General features: G+C 43.4%; 1 protein-coding gene across 3 annotated transcripts; it reads right to left on the bottom strand.

Annotated features, from left to right (window-relative positions):
- Positions 1-1,890: 1,890 nt before the first annotated feature.
- Positions 1,891-22,187, bottom strand: nr4a3 (nuclear receptor subfamily 4, group A, member 3). Of its 3 annotated transcripts, XM_044036859.1 has the most exons (9): positions 21,763-22,187; positions 19,140-19,310; positions 18,541-18,622; positions 14,488-15,323; positions 10,135-10,264; positions 9,071-9,234; positions 8,760-8,959; positions 5,383-5,561; positions 1,891-3,746 (listed from the first exon to the last, which is right to left on the bottom strand). In XM_044036859.1, exons 3-9 carry the CDS (start codon positions 18,602-18,604, stop codon positions 3,484-3,486), a joined length of 1,836 nt encoding a protein of 611 aa, XP_043892794.1. In that variant the 5' UTR covers positions 18,605-18,622; positions 19,140-19,310; positions 21,763-22,187; the 3' UTR covers positions 1,891-3,483. The 3 variants fall into 3 exon arrangements, with proteins under 3 accessions (XP_043892794.1, XP_043892795.1, XP_043892793.1); XM_044036860.1 differs by lacking the exon at positions 18,541-18,622; XM_044036858.1 differs by lacking the exons at positions 18,541-18,622; positions 21,763-22,187 and adding an exon at positions 19,888-20,136.
- Between the last annotated feature and the right edge of the window lie 1,928 nt (positions 22,188-24,115).

Here is a 24,115-nt window from a genome sequence, read left to right as displayed (position 1 = left end):
AAAAATAACCTGACCATGGTAAAAATTCAAACTGTGACAAAAGCATCAAAAACATCCCTTTATGCAACATTATTAAATAACAAATATGACTTTGAACAGCTTTGATTACTGGCTTCAGGTTAGAGCAAGGGCGGGCAGGATATGATTTTAATCTGTGATATATTTTATCATTTCAATTTAGCCGTGAACAGTTAGCAGCATGTATAAATAGAATTAATCCTATGGAAAGAAACGTCAAATATGATATATTTTTTTAAAATCTGTGTTTTGTTTGGAAAAGAAAAAAGAGAACTGGGATTCCCCCTCCTCTACTCTATGATCGGCCTATGTGAGTGGGTCTATTGCATGTTTCCATTTCTCTTCTACACCACCTTTTACCTTTGACATTTAGGCCACCCCCCACACACTCTTCCCTTTGCGGATGCACCATGCCAGGGGCCACGGTGAAACACAGTCTACACAGCTATAGGGGACTTCCCGTTCTGCTGTATATGCTGTGCAAATGTGTGTGTGTGCTCTCAAGTCTCAGGAGTCTATGATTTCAATCTAACCCATGATGTTTGTCAGCAGAGACCACTTCTCTCTTCTAACCTTTTGCATCTCACTGTTTTTAAGTTAGGTATGACCTCACAACTCATTTGGACTTGTCATCGCAAGAAAAGCAGAGGTCTTACCACTGTTATGGTGCCGATTGTGGTTTTGTCCTACAACGGTCTCCCCAGTATCCCTGAAACTAAAGCAGCAAAATGGAATTCAACCATCATTCATTTCATTCATCAACTGGGCTCTGAAATTGTCTTCATTGTAAGGAAATGATATAAACATTTGGCAGAAGTGAACAAGATCAACTAAACACTTTTTTTTGCTGTGATGTTTTTTTAGTAATAATTTCTGAAATGGATTAAAATAATTCATGAATGAATCCACAGCCAGAAAAGGGCTTTTTTAAATGTGTATGTGTGTGTGTGTGTGTGTGTGTATGGTCTAATGGGACCTCTAATTAAGACTCTTGGTCTATCTGCTATCTGTCAGTGCTGATCGATTGGCAAGAAGACTGAAAGTTCAATGTGTGTGTGTGTGTGCGTGAGCACATGCACGTTTAATGTGTGTTTTCCGTCTTCAAGCACAACTCCCTGCTTTGTGGTCAAGCTATTTTACCTGTCACTCAAAAATGCTGCTGTAAAGACAGATGATACGCATACACAATACACACGTGCGCACACACACGCATTCAAAAGTGGCGTGAATGTGCGAACACACGCACACCAATCCCCAAAATGAGCATGAGGATTTTGGAAGATCTTTGTCTGTCATATGATCACATAAACACACACAGAATCAGCATGGTGCACTCTTTATTTTGGTACACTCCTCTCTCCCTCTCTCTTTCTCTCTCTCTCTCTCTCTCTCTCTCTCTCTCTCACACACACACACAGGACAGAAACAGATAGTTGACAATTTCACTACCACAGTTACTATCAATCACCTGGCTGTCTTAGAGAGAGAGTGTGTATGTGTTAGTGCTCATGCTGTTGCGCGGGAGGGCAAGTGAGTGATGGCAGTGACAGTATGGATGGCATGTGCTGTGAAATGTCACCATGGCGATCGATGGTGTTTAACGAGGCTGGAGGCTGATCTGGACCTCATGCTAACATGAATCTCTTCTCTTCCTCGCCCGACTCTGCCTCTTAATCCCCCACTCTCTGTGAGAGCCCAGCGGTCCCTTGGGAGAGCGATGAAGCCTTTTACCTGCCAAGAGGCTTTTGTGTCTGGCCACACACATGCACACATGCAAGCACCGTGAATATCAACTCTGGTACTTTGCTCTCTTCAAAAGAATCATTTGCATGAAACAGTTGTTTTCAAGAATCAAAACACAGCACACAGTCATTCAGATTAATCAGAACTAGTTTATGATTTCAAAGTGCTGAACATAAAATCCAGTGAACCAAAGAGAGAGAACAAACAGGAAACTCAAACCAAAGAGGGACATTGAAAAAACAGCAACTTTTTTTCTTTTTTGTTTCTCTTCTTCAAAAAACAATGCACAACTTGTACCACAATATTTGAAAAAGCTAAAAACACTTCAAAATATTAGATTTGTATATATTTATATATTTATATCTATATAATTTGCTTTTTTTTCATATGTCAAACTGCTGCTGTGAGTGTGTGAGTAGGTTGTGGAGGCCTGGGGGGAGATCCCCGTTGAGCCGCAGTCTGATACACAAACACAGGTCGAGCTGTTTCACCAAGCTATGGCAGCTCTTGACAGCTTTTAACACACCATGCATATGATCCTGGCTTTTCTAAGCGTATACAAACAAAGACAGTATGCAACCGTATCCTCATTGCTCTCACAAGAGCTCATCAATAGAAACAAATAGAAAAAAAGAGCATGACTGCGGAATGTTCCACCCCTTGACGTACAGCTATCTGTCGAGCACCCTTCTCTCTCCTGCTCTCTCCACCGTCCTCCAGGTGAGCAGGTAGGGTGTGTGTCTGTGCCTTTAGCTCTTCTCAGGGTGTAAGTGCTTCAAAAGCCAATTTCTCTCCATGTTTATTCCTCCACACTCCTACTTGACCTATGAGTTCAAAATGAATTGATATAAAAAAAAAAAACAAGTTAAAGTCTGAGTGACTTAGTCATCAATTGTTAGTGCACAGTATCTCTTCTGCCCTCTAAAGTTGCAAGGAGACTGTCTCATCTTTTCTTTTAGCTACAGACAGTACAGGACAAGTCTTTGTATTAAAATAATTTAGAGTTTGAATTTGAACCATTCCTTCTCTGTCTCTTCCTTTCGTGGTGAGATAGCACTTATGAAATTGCACTTGGAATCAAGAGCTCTACTCAACAGTTACTTCCACGCGTTCATGAAATATCTGCGTCTTGCTTTATGATGTTTCTGCATGTCTACGTTCACAATGTCTGACCTGTTTTAGTACATTTCAGTGTGTAAAACGACCTACTCCTCCTTTCAGAAGGAAGTAGAATGCACCGCAAGTTGTGTTTCACTGGGACATCTTCAACGTTGATCACATGGTCACATTGGTCACATATGATCTTTACCCAAAAAAAAGTCCTCAGAGTGGTCGAACCAGGCCACAGCTCAGATAAACAGTTCTCATAAACAGATGAGCTGCCACTCAGATACAGAGAGGAAAATAAAAGTCATTTTTACCATTGTCCATCTCAACAAGGTCGTCCTCCCCCATGTGAGAAAAAACAGGAGGATATAATAAAATGTGAGTAATTGTCTTTTACCAGTGAAAAGCATTTGGTTGGCTGTTTGTCTGCGTGAAAAGAAGCTCTCGATTGGTTGTCCTGAAGAGCAAAAAGCATCTGATTGGCTCTCTCTGATCTGCATCAGTCAGAGGGGAATGAGTCTCTCATCTGGATAAGTGTGCATGCTCCTCAGGGCGGGGAAAATGGCCTGAACAGGACAATATGTGGGTTTTCCTCTGTGTGGTCATACTGGGCTGTCAGTAGGGCAAAGTATCCAGGAATCTGTCGATCAGCGGCGGAGGTGGAACCAGATCCTCCAGCTTCAAGTAGAAGATTCGTTGAAGGCCCTGGGTTCTCTGGGAACGAAGCTCTGCCCTTAAACCCAGAATACAACTCAGAGGGGGTGCAGCCTTAGACGAAGAGGAAGAGGGGCCGCAACCCAGATGGTCTCTGAGACAAGAAATCACCTTATTCTGCAGCTCCTCAACCCGCTTTGAGTCCTTCAGACCCGGGACTTGCTCTGCAGAAAGACAGAGATGTTACAAGGATAAGTCATGGGAAAAAAGGGAACACACACACACACACATACACATTCAATGAGCTGAAAGAGCGTTAGCTACATCTTCTTTAAAATTGAATTCCACGTCATTAGCCTGTATGGCTCATGTTCTTAACAGGCCTTAACCTGTCTCACTCACTTCAGATCAATACATGGTCTAACCTAATAAGCCCCCGTACACACACACACACACACACACACATGCACATGCACGCTACACCATACATATATAACAAACACACAGATAGTCCCTGCAGTTTAAGACACTGGCAGAAACAGCAGCGCTCAACAATTAGCTGATTATTCGACCCTGTGAGCAGCCAAATGAAATTAGAGTCACACACACACACATACGCACATACACTGCTGCCCATAGCAACTCCAGTGGCACCCGTACCAAGCTTAATGTGACACTAACTCATTCTGCAGAGAACAGGGTGTTCAGCCGCCACGCCGCACCCCCACCCCCCCAAGACACACACACGCTGGTCCCTGCTGCTGGGAGGCTGTCTCTTGGACCAGTCTCACTTTGAGGTCTCCATTATCTGAAGCTTATTTATTGTTTGTTTATGTGATTCTTTTGTTTGTTTCTGTGTTTGCAGGTGCAGAGTCACCCCAGCCCTCTTTTCACCGCAGCTTTCAGGCCCTCTCTTACACTCTCGCTTTCCCTCTCTTTGCTCTCCCTATCCCTTCTTTCTCTGTGTGTGCGAGCTCCTGGGGAGGGATCGATGACTGCCTTTCTACACAGGCCACTCTGAAGCAGTCGATTGCCTGGTGGCTCCGACGGCTCTGTTGTGGTAGTGTGCTGTGTGCTTTGCCGAGGTGGCAGAGTGCCACTGAGAACAGCGCAGACGCCATTCCGGAGCTGTGCTCCACAGTGGGCTGGTCGATCAGGCACAGAGTTAAGTGCTCCCCCAGAGAGAAAGGATGGGGTTGGAGGCTTAGACATGGGGAGAGGAAGTGGAGGAAGAGGATGTGAGTATAGGGGGAGGGGTATTCTACCCATTAGACATTTACTCCGATGTGAAGGTGTAAAAAAAAAAGATTAAATGTGAACACTTAATTGCACAAGTGTCCACAGTCACCTTGGGCGACACAGGTAATAGACTATTTCTAATGCATTTCTAATCTACTATACTGACAACTCTTGTCTCTTCCTTTGCATATCGCATGTGCTTTCACAGAGAAAGCTGCAACTCTCCCTCCATTTTTCACACATGCACACTGATTAGAGAGTGGGCCAGGTGTGTGGCAGGTGCAGCAGGTGCTTCTGGGTATCGGGTTCTGGTTTCAGGCAGGAGTGTGTGACAACACACATGCACACATGTGTTTTTGAGCGTATGTGTGATGTTGGTGGACGTGTCCACCTGATCACTGTCACACTGAATCAGCGACAGACAAAGCTCTGAGAAAAATAAAAGGAGGTGTGTGCATGTGTAGATTTGCATGTGTAAATTCACGTGAAAACGGCTTGAATGACTGACAGTGTGTGTATGTGAATAGTAGGATGGGGACAGGTGTGAGTTTAAGACTGTGAAAACTGCTCTTCATCCCTTTACTTTCCCCTGATGGTGTAATTATTGACTTGTGTTTTTACCTGTGAGCAGAACGAGGGCAGCCAAGCAGGCGAAGGCAGAGGTGTCCAGGTTTAGGCTCTGGAGATGAGTGGAGAAATCCCGGATGGAATCCAGCCACTCTCCGAACCCGCGAAGGCACTGGAACCTGTGCAGCACCAAGCCGTTACAGAACACTAGTTTGTCCTCTGACAACACTGACCTGGGAAATGGAGAGAAGAAAAAAAAAGGGGGAAATGGAGAGTCGTTACTTATTAGAACTTGCTTCCAAAGAAATGCTGTATTTTCCCCTCATGTATTGTAAATATGGCTTGAGATACTGGGGCAAGGAAACAATTACAATAAAAACAATGTGAAAACCTGGCAGTATATGCACTCACACACATCAAACACAGGCATGCAGCTGATTCAAGTTGTGTTTTCCAAATTATAGCATTTTAAAACTTTCCTGTTTCCTTTTAGCAGGGTGGGGTGAAGGGTTAGGGTAGAGGGCTGCTCTATATATGTGTGTGTGTGTGTGTATTTGCCGATAGGTAAACTGTTACAGCTTTAATGTGCCCAGGCTGTGGTGTGCAGTGGAAACACAAACCCTTAATGAGGAAATGAAAAGGCTTCTCAGATGCATTTAACCATCAGTTACTCACGACACACAACATCCCACTCCTTCACCATCAAGCAGGGAAGGAGGATAAAACAAGCAGTGAATGAGGGAGGGTTATGACTGGTCTTTATTAGAGCCTAAAAGAAAAGTACATGGCTATCCTCAGAGAGCTGCTACAGTGTTTCACTGGTAGATCTCAAGAAGACAACAAAGGCCGGCACGAAGCTAAGACAGATTGAATATGCAGGACAAAGGAAGACAGGCTGAAGAGGGTGACTGGAAAACAGCTGATGGTGAGAAAGGATGTGAAATGGGAGCCTCAAATTACACCCTGCACAAACATCGGTTTAGCAGTTACGAGGAGAAGATGAAATGCCATTTGTGTCCAATTATCGTTACAACGGTTTAAAAAGAGCTACTCCTCTCACACTCGGCAGAAAGCATGTGCACGTTCACTCGCACATCATTAATTCTGTCTTCTGACTGATAAGAACAACAACAACAAATTAGAAGTGACTATCTGAACCAAAATTCTAATTCAAAAACTATTGGCAGGTGTGGAAGATATAAAGTCAGTGGGAGGAAAATAAATAAAAGTTCGTGCAGGACTGGATGCACGAGGGAGGAATTCAGTCGTCATCTGTTACTAAAAAAGACTGAATTTCTTTTTTTATTTTACTCTTCATAACGTCTTCTCTAGGCTGAGCTACACGATTCATGACATTTCTGTGTATATGTAGGTTTATAGTCCATATATGTAGTCAGACTGCATACAGTATGAACCCTGCAAACATGCCCCTTAATTTGTCCTTTGTTTGTTGTTGTAAAGCCTCAAAGGTTTATTGCATTCTGCATCACCCCTTTGCTTTAATGCACTGTGTATTGGACAAAGTTTAAATCAAGAAGGGCATTGGTTTTATGGCTGCATCATTATTTTTTGCGTAAAAAAATTCATATTAGTCTTTTGCATTTTTAACACATTTCCCGCTGATATTAACATTTTATTACGTGCAGTGTTATGAATGATAGATTGACAGATTAACACCACAAAGAGGGTTATATTTATCTTCTACTGCAAATAAAGCAGTGGAGTTTTATTAGTATTGAGAGACGGTTAAACTGTCTGAAATACTGTAAATCTTGTCAGGGAAGAGAAAATGCAAATATTTCACTGTAGGTGATTCTGAAATGACAATGTCTGCATTGTCCCGATTACATTTAAATTACATAAATTATGCAAGTTTAAAAAAAACAACAAAAAACAAAAACGTATTATTATCATTTGACCCATGTCTGTTTATGAGCAAAGCTGCAGAGACAGGCTGGCAGACAAGCAGTCAGGCAGATGTCAGGCATGCACGCGCACACACACACTGTTGGATGACTGCCACACATTCCTCTCACCCTTGACTACACTGTCACCACGGTAATCAACCAATAACCACAGAAACTGTTTGGTAACGGGGTGCTTACAGCAATGTCGGTCCAGAAGAGTGGAGCAAATTTACTCTACACAAACTGAGCACACACACACTCGCAAGCATACAAGCACACGCTTGTGGAGGAGAGTGGGGGGTGGGGGGCGGTGGGGGTTCTGCGAGGCATCTGAGTTCATCATGGGGTCATTACAGGGCTGCATCAACAGCAAGATCAGAGTGTGGACCCCGTCTTGTGCTCTCACGGAACAGGGAGAAAGTCAGACAGAGCCGTGTTTGTGTGTGTTTGTGCCGTGGGAGTTTGGCTGGTGGGAAGATGAGCAGTGTGTGTGTGCGTGTGAGAGAGAAAGCGAGAGAGAGAGAGAGAGAGAGCTTGTGTGTGTTTGATAAGGGCCTCTATGAATCCACCGTTTATCGTGAGTCACAGTCCCAGCCTGATCCTGCTCCTGCTGGGACTGTGATGCCACCACCCATCCTCTACCCACCCTGCACCTGGACCAATGCTGGGAGGAGGAGAGAAAGTTAGCGTTCGACATTGTCACTGTGTGTGTGTGTGTGTGTGTGAGTAAGTGCACTTGTATGTCTCTGACTGTGTTGGTTTCTGCCTTTAACGACAGTGCAGACAAAGGGATGAGCTTGTAGCTGACCCCCCCTCCTGCCTATAAATTTAACCAGCTACATGCCTTTCCAGAGCAAACCAGTAACCCAGGGCAATTCTGAACCAGAGATGGGCTGGGACAGTCATAAAGGCACCACAGGTGTCCACGAGGGAGACACACACATACATGCTTTCTCACACATACATCCTTGGACACATAAGGTAAATTGAGGTGATTCCTTTTGTCTTTTTCTTTCGCTGAATTTAATATTTATTTCCTTCCATAACAGCTCTTTTCAGTGGCTCAGCTGACCACATTTCAGGAGGAATTGATCCTGTCAATTCACAGTTCACAATGTCAGCACAGTTTTAGCCAACAGAACGCACACAGAGCTCTCCGTGCGTCAGATATCAGACTAGCAGAGCGGAACTCTGTGGGTGTAGCTGCTGTCATAGCTACAGACTCCATTCATAATTTGCTTCATATGGCGATTACTCAGTCGGCTCCACTCCTACTCTGAAGATACACCAACACAGCAGCAAACAGCTTTGCCTGCACAGTTACACACTGTACCGTTATGGTAAAGGATATCAACTGCCTATGGTTCCTAAGAGATGGCAAATTGTTGCTGGTAATGTCATAGTTTTAGAAATGTTATGAGGGAAGTGATCCAAAACCTTTGAGTCTTGCATGCAATTTGTAAAAGTAGACGTCACTGTGCTTTTATTTCTGTTGCAAGACTAATTCCATCACTGCCCTCTTACCTGTGAGCAAGTCGCAGGACGAACAGCTCCAGAAAGGCAGAGTCTATGAGCAGGTTCTGATCTTCGCGATGGAGTTCGGAGAAGCCGGGCAGCCGCTCTGCCCAGCACCGCGTGGTCTCCATTGAGATGGTGAGCAGCCTGTAGAAGAGCTGGATGTGCTCAGCGTCTGAAGTGGAGGAGGGAGGGTCGGCAGCACTGAACTGTAGAGGCAGAAAATAAATGACTTACAAACACCGTACACTACATAGTTCTCAAGCAATTTGGGCATTTCCGAAACTGAAATGAAAGGAGTCAGGAGTGTGGTGGAGCACCTGGCTGTAGTCGAAGTCACGGGGTGTGCAGTGGGAGTACGCCCTGAGCAGAGCGGAGAGCAGGGTAAGAGGTGGAGAAGGTGGAGATGCTTCTGTCTGCAGTGGGCTCTTTGGTTTGGAAGGAAGACGACCTCTGCGCCCCTTCAAGCTGTCAGTGCGCACCACTGTGGACCAGAGAAGAGACGTCGAGCAGCATTAATGACATGGTCCTTCAGCTGGAGCTGATAACTAATATTTGTGCTTACATGCACACAAAGGACTCCAGGCTATTCTCTCACTGACAGTGAGGCAGTCAGTGGTGAATAACTAGAAAAATAGTTGAGTTTCATAAGGCAATCTCTTCATCTCTGCTAATACTGACACTTGTTTTATTGCATTTATTGTCCAACTCGCTCTTGGCTCTTTTTAAAGGTTTCCTGTAGTGTAGGCAATTATTGCTGGTAATGGAGGAGCCATTTTCACCAAAGGGACCTGTATGCAGAGCAGATGAGCCAACAGGGAGCACCTGCTCTCTGTGATTATGTGTGTGTGACAAAGCCTCCCATGACGGGACCGATATGGCCGTCTTTATGTTTCTCCTCTCCTAAAGTACTTCATTTACTTTATCCTGAATCAATAACGATGATCAGTAAAACCTGCCAACTACACCTTTAGGCTTGAGAGGAGGACCCCAAACTTTCACACATCCTGTACATTAGAGGCAACTAACCAGCAGATGGCAGTGAAGCTGTTCCCTGGACTGGGGAGTGTTAATGGGAAAGTGTTTGTGAGTGAGTTGGGGGTGGAGGTGGGGGTTACAGGACAAGGCGACAGAGGAAAGTACAAGTGTCCTACTGATTATGCACTCATGCCAAAACATGAAGTCGATTATATCACACCTGATGACTCAAGATGGAAAGAAAAATGTGTGAAAAACTTTGCTTCCTCCACTGGAGAAGGGAATTATATATCAGCATGAAGGTGTGTGTGATGCTGCCACAGTCCAGGTAATCACAGGAGAGACTGTTAAACTATAATTGCAGAGGCAAACTTTATGGCTGCAGGTTTGAAATCAGGTGTCTTACCTTCCTTCACCATGCCCACACTGAGACACTTCTGGAAGCGGCAGTACTGGCAGCGGTTGCGTCTCCTCTTGTCCACAGGACAGTTCTTACTGGCCAAACACACATACTTGGCGTTTTTCTGCACGGTGCGCTGCAAAGACAAGAAACAGACACAGCGATAGTCAGCCTCCAAACACAATCATCCAACTAATATGTGATTTGTTTAATTCAATTTCAGTTTTTTTCCCCCCTCCCATCAAAGAATGAAAGCGGAGACTCGCAGGTCAGATTTTAATTACGCACTGAAAGGCGGCGGTGACATCAGTATAATTAGATAAAATTAATTTTCCAACAAGACTCGCCTGCAGGAGGGACAATTTTATTAGCGCCCGAGATGACAATGGGGACCGCGCGCGTGGCGTGCCGAGGCGGGTCCCGCGAGACAGGAGGGAGTGCGGCCGCAAGAGCTGCGTGATCACATTGTTTGTGAAGCTGGCGGGTCAGCTCGTGGCATCCCCGGTGCCTCGCGCATCGCGCCTCTCTCAATGGGCCCCGCGGGAGCTGTTTTCTCCTCGACTGGCTTGCGCGCGATTATGACTGACCTTATTAAAATGAAATCAGAAACGGGCCACGTGGGAGCCGGGTGCGCTCCTCGCGCGGATGAAAGGCAATAATGACAGAGATGCTGCTGGTGAATGGCTGCGCGTTCCCGCGCATAGTCACTCAATGAAAAACTTCCCCGAGGACAATAAGCCACAATCATGTTTCTAGAGCAGTGGGTGTGAATGCAGGACGAGTCTATTTAAAGCAAGTGAGGTAATTATTCTAAATACTGTATGCACCAACATAGCATACGCGCGTGCACCTGGAGCATGGTGCCAAACTGTCTTTCTTTAGAACTCTCATTGACACACCTTTGCCTCGGGATCAAACACTCTAATCTCTCTCTCTCTCTCTCTCTCTCTCTCTCTCTCACACACACACACACATACACATATTTGGGGGCAGAGGGCAGAGAGGTAATAATCAACTAAACAAACATAAGTCTGAGTGTCGCGGCTTCCTCTCTTCTTTAGCGCCTCTAAAACACATCAAAACAAATAAATCCAATTAGGAACCCCTCGCGCCACACATGCCCGCGCCCCCGGGAGACCAATAACACACCAATTATTTCATATGCTCCGGCGCGAGTGCGGAACTGGCGCGTAATGGTCGCCAGCGCCGGATGAGAGTGGTTGCCATGGCATCGCAGATCACCGTGGATGTCTCTCGCTCATCTCTTCAATGGCCAGTGACCCGTGATCGCGGGGATAAGTTAGTTTTAGTCATTAATGGGTTGAGGGAAAACAAATAGCATCCGTTTAGCGGGAATCCGAACTCAACGTCGGGGCATGCATGAGAGGCAGGGTCAAGCACAAAGACTCAACATGCAAGCATTTTATTTACACCTGTACAAGTCAGGCAAACACAGAGTTTAAAGATGTAACACTTATGTCATAAGTAGCTAAATCAAAATGAAAAGTTATGTCACTCTTTTCTGGAGAGATTCCTTGAGGCTTTGATTAAAAAAAAAAAAACAAGCCATCTCAACTCTTTTTCTCAACTCCATCTTTTGTGGTTGGTGTTTTATTTCCTTCAGCACACAGAGGGTTCACAAAAGGGAGTGCAGGCTGAGTTTGACCCTGATGGTTGTTCAAGGAGGTGCTTCTCTTGACCTGAGGGCCTAATTTATAAGATAGTTGGTTCCAAGAAAAGCCTGAGTTTGAAAGATCAATTAGGGATGAATTAAGCTCTCATGAGTGAGTGCTGCTGTGTCTCCTGCTGTCTCCTGTCTCTCTGCACTGCTGTAGTGCAGAGTGTGTGTGTGCGTGTGAATTTACTTTGTAAATAAACAATGTGGATGGGCATGGGCATCTCAAAAGCTAAAAAGAGAAACACTACATACACAACACTGTGGAACCCACCAGATACTAACCAGAAGCAGAGCAATGTTTGTCTGATGCAAACGACTTAATTGAAATGACATGTCAGAATTTAAGGGAGATTTAGATGCACTAGCATCACATGAAGACTGGCCTCCAGAAGCTCTGCAGGTGTCATTGGGGCTGGACAGAGCGCAGAGGCAGATTCTTGACATGTAACACGTGCTAATGGCCTTGGCTTAAATTAAAAGCCTTTAGGGACTTTTGCTCTCCTTCCTCCTCCTGCTGTCTCGTCTATCCCCTTCACTCTTCTGCTGCTTAATCAGGCACAATCACACTCACTCCTGGAAAGTGCAAGGGTGGTTACTATAAAAATCGATAGTAGGGATCTGGTTTTATTGTTTTACTTATGGAATTAATTAATTGCTTTTTACAAGCGGATAGAAACATTAGTATATGTACTGAATGTGTGTGTTTTTTTCAGAATTAACTATTTATGATGTGCATGTAATTAAAAATAAAAATAAAATGAACTCTATTCTGACTGATAAAACCACAGCTGATGAGGCCACTTTTCATAATATTGGTTTATTTTTTATTTTTGACACAATGCTTGGCTTGTGCTAAAAGCTGACATGGAGTTTTTTCTTTTAACAAAAAAATCAATCTGAATAGGTTCACTAATTTAATGGAAACCAGTGAATGGAATGCATTATTCTGCCAAAAATAACAAACAGGAAAAAAACTGGACTTGTTGTTTAAGAGCTAACCCTAATTCACAATGAAAATGTGTTTCAAATCGGACTAATGAGATAAAAATAATTCACAGCGAACCTCTGCTGCGGTTTTATGTGTAATAACTGCTCAAGAATAATTAAATATAATCAGGGAAATAATTTAAAGGGACAATAAAGCTATCAGGGTAATGGACTTTATGTACGTGAGAATATGAATATGGAAAAAAAAAGTGAGTGTCTCTGCTGTTAACATCCTGTATTCAGGAGGGTAATAGCTTGAGAAATATGCACGTGATGCCGTATGAATAAACATGTTTTTCTGTATGTGACTGTGTGGTTGTGTGCATATGTTGTGAGTGTATGGTTGGCTGCATCTGCACGTGTGTAAAGGAAACATAGTGAGGTCTGACAGGTTTGTGTGGCTGTGGAGAGCTGCAGCGAGCAGACAGCCTACGGCCTACTGCCACCAGACACTGCTTTCATTAATTACTAAATAAAAACAAATTGTGAAACTAATTGAAAAGAAGGATAATTCATTTCCACCTACCAGAGGCATTATTCAATTACCACTGCGCTTGCACCCTCCTTCTTGCTGTCTCTTAATTTCACTCCCTTGTCTCATGCAAGCAATAGGAGGCTTAACAAGTGTGCTGGGAAACATTATAATTCAAAAGCAATGCAGGAAAATGTCTTGACTGTGGTTTTGGAGGTGAGCGTATAACACGACTGACACATCGCAGCATTTGTCAGAGAAGTGTGTTGTCATGTTATACGACTGACACAGAGAAGATTCACTAAGATAGTTGTTTATGTTAAACTGTGAGTTGCACACGTGTGCTGTAGAATGTGATGTGAGACACTAAGATGACTGAATCTGACTGACCCGATCTCAAACTGACTCAGATCATCCTGAGTATTATGTCAGTGAACTGTGGGCAACTCTGCGGCCAGTGAGTCACTACACAGACGCTGAGAGGAAATTTTGATTTCAAGGCGGATTCCTTTTCCACGACAATGTCATCATGCTTTATTTCTGAGTAGGTGAACCTTGGTTGTTTGAGAGACTACATGCGCGTTTATCATCCTGTGTGTTCTCACACAACACGAGCAGTCACAGGCGTGAGCCCATGCACTGCTGTGGTTGGGTTGTGCTTTTGTACTGACATTAAAGGTGATTTAGATTAAGAGTCTAGAGTGGAAGTGATGCAACTGTCTCAAATCAACACACGACAGGGAATTTACAGCTTGTCTTGTCTATTTTTAGGGTGGAAAGTCAGTTTTGAAATAAAAGGAGCATTGTGTTGGAGTAGGACTGGGTGCTGATTAAAAAAATGTGGATGCATATCATATATATCGATTCAGGAATAATGTTTTTTTTTCTCTACTAAGTTTATAAAAATCTGCTTTCACAAAAATTAAATTTTCTGTCAAACATGGAGCACTTTTCTGCTCTCAAATTTATTCCATGCACGTTAGATCTCATGCTGCTCACTGAAGCTGATATTATAAACTTCTCAGGTACCAAAATTTAATATCAGATGACATATTGTTAACATTATGTGATACAAAGGAAGTTTGATACCACAAAATAATTGAAGTTTGATACTCCAAGACAAGAACCAAGACAAATTTGAGTGATATAAAATATTTATATTTGTTTGCACTGTTTGGACTGTTAGGAGTAAAATTGTGATATGACTTTAAAGTGCTTTTACCTTAAAGAAGCCTTTGCAGCCCTCACAAGTGCGTACACCGTAGTGCTGGCAGGCAGCATTGTCCCCACACACTGCACAGGTGCCTTCTCCTTGAGGGCCACGTGGAGGGGGAGAGGGCAGGTTGTCTCCTAGTAGGGGGCCACAGGGCCCGAGAGCCAGGGAGCGGAAGGCCAGGCTGCTGCCCCCGGCCCCACGGTGCAGCTGGTACATGGGCTGCTCCAGAGGTGGACCATGAGGATGAGAGATTGAGGATGAAGAGGAGGAGGAAGAAGAGGAGGTTCGCACCAGGCCTCCTCCCAGACTTTCATAGCCGCTGACGCTGCCTCCACTGTGTGGTGGCGAATGCTGGTAGAAGTGAGAAAAACGGGGAGACTTGAGGGGCCCCGTCTCCAGGCTAGAGCCCAGTGAGTGGGGATGTGACGGTGGAGGCAGGGAGTGCTCCTCCCACAGAAAAGAGGAGCCAGGCTGGGGAGGCAGAGATGGTGTCGTGGGAGTGGAGGGGGGAGACTGTTTAAAGTACATAGTAGAGGAGGACAGGGCGTCCAGTGGTGGAGCCGTCGGGTAGCTGTCCTCCTCTTTTTTAATGGTGGGCCTGTGTGTAGGCATCTGGTAGAGACAAGAAGACTTGGGCTCGTAGCTTCCCTCCACAAAGACATTGAAGCTGGGGAGGGAAGTGGTGGCAGCAGCGGAGATTTCACTCCCACCCAGGTCCAGCTTGGTGTAGTCAGGGGTCATTAGGTCAGAGCTGTAACTGTCGCCCTGGTAACTGAAGGACTGGCCAGAGTAGGCAGAGCCTGGAGGGGCCGGCCCGTACTGAGCCTGCACACAGGGCATGTCTATCAGGGAAACAGAGCACACGCACAGGTTAGAGTGGCACATCAGAAAACATGTATCCCAGACATTATTCTGTCAAAAAGCATTGGTCTGGTGTTAGTAGAGAATAGCTGTACAGCAACAACCATTAGGAAGAGAGGAAAGTGTAATTAAGTATTAATTCAACAATGATTTGAAAGTGAGAAGATGCACAGTTCAGAAACATCCGACTGTAAATCTAAGCGATTTAAACTCCAGTAGTAGCACATGCACTATAAAGGTAAAAACGCTAAACAGGGGCAACAATTTAACAGTGAATGACAAAGCACAGCTCAATTGGAACAGCCAGTTTTTCAGCTCGTGAGGTGTCAGAGACTTGACTTGACACAATTATGTCAAAGATTTCTGAATGCGCCTTTCAAATGATATATAAAAAAACGCTTTTTACCCATTTCCTGCCCTTTACACCATTTGCTGCTTTACAGCCAAAATCATTGTACTTAATTGAGAACAGCTGAAATTTTTGGAGCAGTCAAACACACACAACCACAAAATGTGGCAGATTCTCCCGCAGTTAGTTTAGATTAGTTAGAGAGGCTGTAATTCATCATGAGTGCAAATTCTGTGGCAGAGCGGTCAAAGCACAGATCCAGTCCAAGTGTGTGTGTGTGTGTGTGTGTGTGTGTGTGTGTGTGTGTGTACTCTGATTAGTGCGATGGCAAAGCAGATGAGATAACATTAAATAATAATGGAAACCCCATGGGGGGCTGGATGCCACACAGGCACACACTGTTTATACAGCATTCTTTTTGCCCCCCCTTAACCCTAACCTTAAACATCACAACTAACCCAATCCTGACCTAAACTTGTTCTAACCCTTACAACTTTGTGAGGACCGGCACAAGGTCAAAAAAGATGGCTTTGAATAAAAAATGCTCCTCACAGCATCATACACACACACACACACACACACGGAGAGAGAAAGAGAGGGAGGGAGAGGGAGAGAGAGAGAGAGCAGACACCAGTCAGCATGTCTTCAATTTCCCTTTGTGATTTAATTCTGTCATAGTAACAGACTAGACATCGTCATCATCATCATCTCTGTATATGGTCTTGTCTTATCAAACTTCTTACGTAATTCACCCCGCCTGCATTCGCGTGCGTGTGTATGCTTTGTGTGTGTGTGTGCGTGTGGGATGAGTGTGTGGGGCTATAATCGGTCATGATTATCGGCGTAGTCAGGGTTTTGGTGTTTGCTCGTCGCTCCTGAACTGTCAACACTGCGCTGCTGCCATTGACGCCCAGCATGTGCGCGCGCGCTGCCGTAATCGCCCCTGTTTCCCCGCGCGTCATGTTTGTCTAGTCAAATACAGGCTGTTAAAGCACTCACAAATACCTCCATCCAAACACAGAGAGACTGAACCAAATAAAGGCCTGTAACCTCATTAAAAACCCCACATACTAATACGCTAATAAGAATAGAATTTCACCACGTTTTGCTCTGTGGTCATACTTGGACAATAAAGTGCACGCATGTCACCCACAGCGGAAATCAGGAAGTGACACATTAATTTGAGACGCACTGACACAATTTAATCATAGCTTCCTGAGGAGCAGTGTCTGTTTGGCTGTGGGGGGATGAAAACACAAAAGGAAGAATCAAAGCGGTAATTAAATCAAATAAAAACAGTCCTATATGTGGGACACGCGTCTTCACCCCTTCATAATCTCACTCATTCACTGTCCCTGCCCTTTATTTATTCCCCGTTTCTCCAGGTCTGAGGCATCCAGCTGACACATTACAAAGACAAGAGTGGAGGACAAGAGGAAATTAATTGAGGTTGTAACCGGAGGGTCGCCGGTTCAAATCCCGGGCTGTTGTGCCCCTGGGCAAGGCACCACATTGCTCCATGAGCGCATGAGTGCTGCCCACTGCTCCCGCGCCCGGCCTATGTGAGTTCACTATGTAGAGGTCAAATTCACTATCACCAACTGGTGTATGTGCAAAAATAACTCATTATAATAATAATAATAATAATAATAATAATAGTAATAATAATAATGATAATAATAATTATATAATTAATAAAACAAAAAACTCTACTGGTTCATTTCAAGTTCAACTTTAAACTCTTGTCTAATAATTCAGTACAAGTGCAGCAGGGATATTGAGTTGTTAGATTTTTTTTTTGATTTTTTTTTTTTAATCGAGGATGTGAGTCAAGCTGCAGGCCTACGTCTGTTTGACGTCATGAAGTTTGTTTCTGCCACAAGTGACCAGCTCTTCAACCCACGTGGAAAAACACACACATACACACGCGAGCGGCATTATGGGCGTCACGGGACCTTTATGGGTTACAGTCTGTCTTTATATATACTGTTGATCAGACCTCATCTGACGATTTCTCTGCATGTGTCATGTCACTATAGGTCGAGCCTCAGATCACTGGCAGTGATGAATGCGTGTCTGTGTGTGTGTGTGTGTGCGATGACACAGGGAGGCAAACGTTGTAGAACAACTTTACAAACAGCAGTTTGCGCGCACCGTCCGGATTATGATATTTGAGTGTGTATATGGGTGAGGAAAGACGCCTTGGATCAAGCGCAAGAACGCACACACGCCTTACATCAGTTTCATGATGTAAACACTAACCAGCATATGTTCTTTCTGCCAATAACACACACCCTTATCCCGAGAAGAACCTGTAAATCCACTGAAGTGTCTCTTCATCCTTTTCGATCCTTCACATGAGGTGACTTGATGGCGCGTTCGCTCAGTCACACACACACAAGTTTGTGTAGCTAGTCTTCTCGGGACACTGCATAGACTTCTATTAATTTGGACAGACTAAACAAAGTGTTATCCCTTACTTTAACCACAACAATTTAGCGCCAAATCCTAATCTTAACCTATAACGCCAGTTCAAATATCAGCGGTTCTATCTCATTATGACCAGGTTTTGGTCTCCATGAGTACTCCTGGTCCTGACAAGGTCAGTGGAGCAACTTAATTGTTATGCCACTTATGGAAGGCTATGGCCACTGCTACACCGCATATACCAGGCTGCCTTTTGTTACACTTGCATGCGAGCAGGTGTGTGTGTGTGTGTGTGTGTCAGAGAGAGAGTGTGTGTGTAAGCAAAAGGACAGACAACAACCCAAGCAGCCAGACGCACAGGTGGTGCAGCAGCAGCAGCAGCAGCAGCAGCAATAGTGAGGCGAAGGGAAACAGGCTCTAACCTCGAGGTGTGCATTTCAACTGGACAAACTGCAGCTGTTCCAATAACTGAGCGCGCTTGTTCATTGTCACAATGCCATAGATCTAATAAATAAAAACATCAAGTTGCAGACATAAATACAAGTACACATTTTTGCATTTTTCTTCTTTTTTCTTTCTTTTCAGCCTGTAGTTAATTCAGTGGTTTTCACACTTGTACACCTGCGAGTAAAGATCTGTCACCGTCTATATTTGGGCGTGCCTCTTATTTCTGACAGTTTTGAAATGTCAACTCACACAGGGAACATAACAGAACAGAACAGAACAGCACAGCGTGTGTTCGAAAAGCGTTTGTTTAAAAGATATATTTAAAAAGAGGTAAAACAAAGACAGTTCTTTAAGTTTAGCTCCTTTTTAATTTTTTTTAATTGACCATGATGGGATTTTTTAAATCATCCATCACACCGAAAAATAAAAAGAGACCCGTTTTTCTTAACATCAAAAGAAAGAAAGACAGACAGAAAGAAAGAAAGAAAGAAAGAAAGAAAGAAAGAAAGACAGACAGAAAGAAAGAAAGAAAGAAAGAAACTAGAGGGCTGATGCCTCTCTCTGTATAATGTACCTGGCAAAGGAGCTACGCGCTGAATGGTGCTGGGTGTCCGGGGTTGTGTGTCGGCGTGCCTACGGCCGGGACAAGGCTGCTGGAGCGGGGAGGACTCAGCAGGCGTCGCAGAAGAAGTGACCTGTCGCTGGGTCTCAGAGCTGAGCTGGGCGCGCTCTTCCGAACCTGTGTCTGGAGCAGAAATGACTGGATCACAACTAGGCTGAGTGAAAACCAATGAAACTTACTGATTTTTTTTTTCTTTTTCCTGAAATTCATCTTTACATGACTTTACTGAGACAATTCTATTTGCGGTGGCACTTTACAAGACAGATCACCAATTCCCTCAAAACCATCTTGGCCCAGAGAAACGTTGTCACAATTCAAAGTAAATAAGCAACAAAGTAAATTTCAAAAAATGTTTTTCGGAGAAAAAAAAAATCTGTTGAGTTAGTACATCGGATGTAAAGATGCAAAAACAGAAAACCCGTACCACTGCAGTAAAATACATACATGTCACAAGAGACACATTTCTTTTAAAATAACAATTCTGACATCAAACATAGGTTTGAATTCGTGCTACAAAGAGAATATTAAGAACCACAACTGAGGATGTTTTGCTCATTTCAAGACTTGCACTTACGTGGGTGATTGGTTTCATTCTTTAATACAAAGCATTATTCCGTTATTATTCTATTTGTCATTTTGTGTTGCAAAAGCCATATTCACCCAGGTGAAGAACTGCACAGCTTCTCCAAAAAATACAGACCTACAAAAGTGATAACTTTGATAAAAGCAGTCTGTGCCAGTTCGCCCTGCAGGCCATCGCTTTTCCTCCCACTGATCACCGCCGTGTTCGCGCGCTCAGGGTTCATCCAGAGGGAGAGAGAAACGTGGAAACTTTGGAGAGTCGGACCCGAAACCAAACCAGCAGACTCCTGTGCGCCGTGCACCTCCAACTCACTCAACTGAAGCAGGGCGCGCAGCGTCCTTTGGATTTCAAGGCCCAGAGCGCCCCCTCCCTGTCACACACTCCCTTATAAACACACAGTGTCTTTTTTGCAACACACACACACACACACACACACGGACCCTCTAGGATGTGGTCAATCCGGGATATAATTTCTGTCTGTATACACAAGCCCCATCTGTGTTAAATGTATATGTTTCAATAATTCTTTGGTCAGAACAACATTGGCTGCAAATTCGTGATTTAATAAAGAACCCGGAGCAGAAAACTGCTGTGTTCATTTATCTGATTATGGCTGATTTGGAAACGTTAACCTATTATTTAGTTCTGCATGCGTGGAGCCACTTTAGCTATGACGAAAATAATTCAAACAAACGTTTGGCATGATTCTTTGTTGAAAGTGAAAATATCCTCACGAGCGCACGAGTGCGTAAAGGTGCTCTTACGCGTGTGAAGGGTTCGAGGTAGGTGTCATATTTACGCTATGAACACGGAAAAGAGACATAGGTGCAGGGTGAGACATTTAGTCTGTGTTTTATTAGAACAAACTGCTTTCCCTCTCGTTTTTCCTCTCAGGCTGAGTCGGCTGGTGCATGGAGGCTCTGGCCCTACGCGCACCAGTAACCAAGAGAACGACATCAGAGCTGCAAAGCACGCGCCCCGGAGTGCTGGTAGCCCCCGGTAGCCCCCGGTAGCCCCCTTGCTCCAATAACGCCGGACAGCGCGAGGCTTCCAGCAAACAGAGGCAAAGAAAGGAGAGGACATAAAGAAGAGACAGAAGAAGTATGTGAGTACTGTAAATCAGCTCTGAGAGGGAAAGTGTCAGACGAGCCTGAGTGTATGCGTAAACTTCAGTGTGACAGAGAAAGAAGTGCAAAATCAGCAGATTATTGAAGGACATTGACTCAGCACTGGTGTTTTTAAAATAATACATGGCATGACAGCGAATGTCCTGTTGGCACAATACGAATTATAGAAGTTAATACAAATTCTTTATAACTTTATAAAAATGATATATATATATTTTTTTTTATTCCAGTGAATCAATGAGATGAAATTGTTTCACAAAAGACAGTGTGAATGCGAAGATTCACAGTTGGCCGCCAGTCAGATGACAGCTCAGACTAAAATGAATCAAACCACCACTTTCATGTGTTGCTTTAATTCGAGCAGAGTCAATGTGAATCATAAACACAAAACACCACTGTCCCACACACACAGACGCACTCGAACGCAACACACAGTGTCATAAAATCCCAAAATCCCACACGATGCGTGAAATAAAAAAGAAAGTGTTCGTCTTTCTTAGCTCTGAATTTATCCCTTTCTCCACTCACACACGCACCATTATAGTGAGACTGAGTCCGTCCATTGTGCGAGCGAGACGCATCTAATTTCCATGACAACCATACAGGATATGATATCTTCACAGCTCAAATGAAAAATGAAATGTGATTTACACAGAGACACACGAGCTTGACATATCAACAGGTTACGCGGGTAAAGTTGAAGAGAGCAGACACATGGTGGTGTTATTACAGTTAACATGGCACAGGTACTGTAAACTAAAGCACACACGCACACACACAGCTTTGTTCGGAGTGAATATTCACTATATTACAAGTGCGATCTATATAAGACAGAAGATCAGTGATTCATTCATTCACTACTTACTGGTTTGCTGTAGCGGTTCCGTCTTTACATGTGGTAATAACCTCGTATGAAGTATCCTATGTCCATCCAGAATAATCACCCAGTGTCGACGTGAGGAGGACAATTTTATATATAGATATACATTACATATAATAAATGTATATATACATATAAAAACTCTTAGTGATAAATGGTAGCGTATACAGGATTGTAAAAAACAAAACAAAAAAGTTTTTTCTTCCTCTTACGTTTTCTAAAGTAATACACTAAAGTAGAAAAACAACCATAAAATATTACATTTAAAAAAGAAAAAATGAAAACCTCCCGAGTGTTAGGAGTGTGTCTGCGTCCGTCCCCGTCAGCTGAGTGTGTCAGTGCTGATGACGGTGCTTTGTAAAAGTGTGGAGTTGTAACGCGAGTTTGTTTATGCGCGCCGTCTGAGCGGAGAAAGTCAAATAGTGCATTTATGTGGCTCTGCCTCCACATAGAGAGGCTGGTATGCGCTACGTCAATGTGACGCCATGGGAGAGGTGACGTCACTCGAATAGAGCCTCCCCCTTTCCCTCTCTCTCTCTCTCTCGCTCTCTGGCACAGCGCGCGGGGCTTATGTGTCCGGTACTGTACCGAGAAAGTGAGTGAGAGAGCGAGAGGTTGGTTTGATGGTTGTATGGGAGGAAGCTGAGGGGGAATCCAGCAGGCGAGCGCTCACCATTTATCAGACACAGAACTCAAGCTGTACTGTATGTGACACACATAGTTTAAAGTCTGCTTTTATCAAAACAGAGGGTATTTGTGTCTGTGTATATTTGCATTTTAACTTTTTATTAATTTAAAAATGAAAATTCAACTTGTAGGTTTGTTTTACTATATACTATAAGACTTTGTCATATTATTTTGTTGTCACACAGACTGCTGAGTAGTTGTTTCATTAAATACAAAAGAAACAATAATATGAGCTGCTTCTCTGAGGCTTATTTTGTGACCTTCTTTAACCCAGAAAGTCCAGTAAAATGTTATCATCATTTTGGGCCCAAAGCAGAATTCTATTTGATTGGTACCTAAAATAAACAGCAATCCACATGACAGACACAGAGAGAGGATTCAAAGCAGTTTGTGTGTTAACTGTAATGTTCTTGTTCTTGGGCCACATTATGTCTGGTATGATGATACACTGTATTAGGAGCTGACTCAGCTTTCTTCATCTAACTACACAGCAATGAAAACCCAAGATAGACCAGGGTTTTAATGTGTCAGGCCTAATAATGGCAAACTCAACTCAATAGTTTCTTAAAGCTGACTGTGAATGTTACATATTCTTTTCCTCTGAAAATAAAGCTACTTTAATACTGTAAACCTCTAAATATTAACACGATTTCACATAATGCTGATGATGCCAATCAGCTCCACATGACTCTCTCTCTCTGTGTAGATCTTGTGTTCCCCAGTGACATTCCTACGCTGCACACAGGAAGTAATTTATTTTATATCAAGACAGACCGAGGTAAGAGTAACATTGTGCTATGACTGAAAAAACAAAAAAAGCACCCATGAAAAGTTTCAGATGTCAAAAACCCTGCTCATATGGCAGTATGATAGGATAATTGCTAAACTGCCTCTGTTTTCACTCAAAAACTCCCTCAGTCTGATCTGATAGTATTGCTTAACAGACCATTTCATTGTGTATATTATTTTACATTAAGACCAAACAGAGTCAGAATAATATTAACAACAAAAGGCAGTTTTAAATCAGTTGATGTCCACTGTAATGGATTTTAACAGTCTTCCATAAAGTACCTAAATGAAGAGTTAGGATAGAGCCATGGTGGCTCACTGGTAGTGTGAGTTCTCTTATTACTGGAAGGTTGTTGGTTTAATTCCTGGCTCTGCTAGTCTATATGTGTCCTTGAGCAAGACACTTAACCCCATGTTGGAGTGTGTGAATGGGTAAGAAAGATGGGTGAATGTCAAGACTGTAATGTAAAGCAGCTCATCAAGACTAGAAAAGTTCTATATAAATACAGACCATTACCAACTCAACTTTTTCTGATTATATTTAGTAGTAACGAGTAACAAAGATAGTGAGAGGAAATGTAGTGGATTAAAAGTAAACTTTGGTAAATTTTGTACTTACAGTACAGTAACAAAGTATTTGTACTTTGTTACATTACAACGCTGCATTTTAACAGGTCACAGTAGTTGAAATCATAGGTGTAAATAACCACATGAATGATGGCTGAGTTCCATTTAGCATCCTTGCTTTTGAGGAGCATGTCGGTTCAGTGTCACACTTTCCATATTTATATGAAGTGAACATCGTTTATGTGATCAGTAACACCTGTGCCTTCCCCACGAAAACGAATAAAAACGACGTTTT

This window comes from Solea senegalensis, linkage group LG10 (assembly GCF_019176455.1).
Source record: "Solea senegalensis isolate Sse05_10M linkage group LG10, IFAPA_SoseM_1, whole genome shotgun sequence".
Taxonomy (NCBI): domain Eukaryota; kingdom Metazoa; phylum Chordata; class Actinopteri; order Pleuronectiformes; family Soleidae; genus Solea; species Solea senegalensis.
The sequence above is the reverse complement of the archived record's forward strand: the minus strand, read 5'-3'. Positions and strand labels throughout refer to the sequence as shown.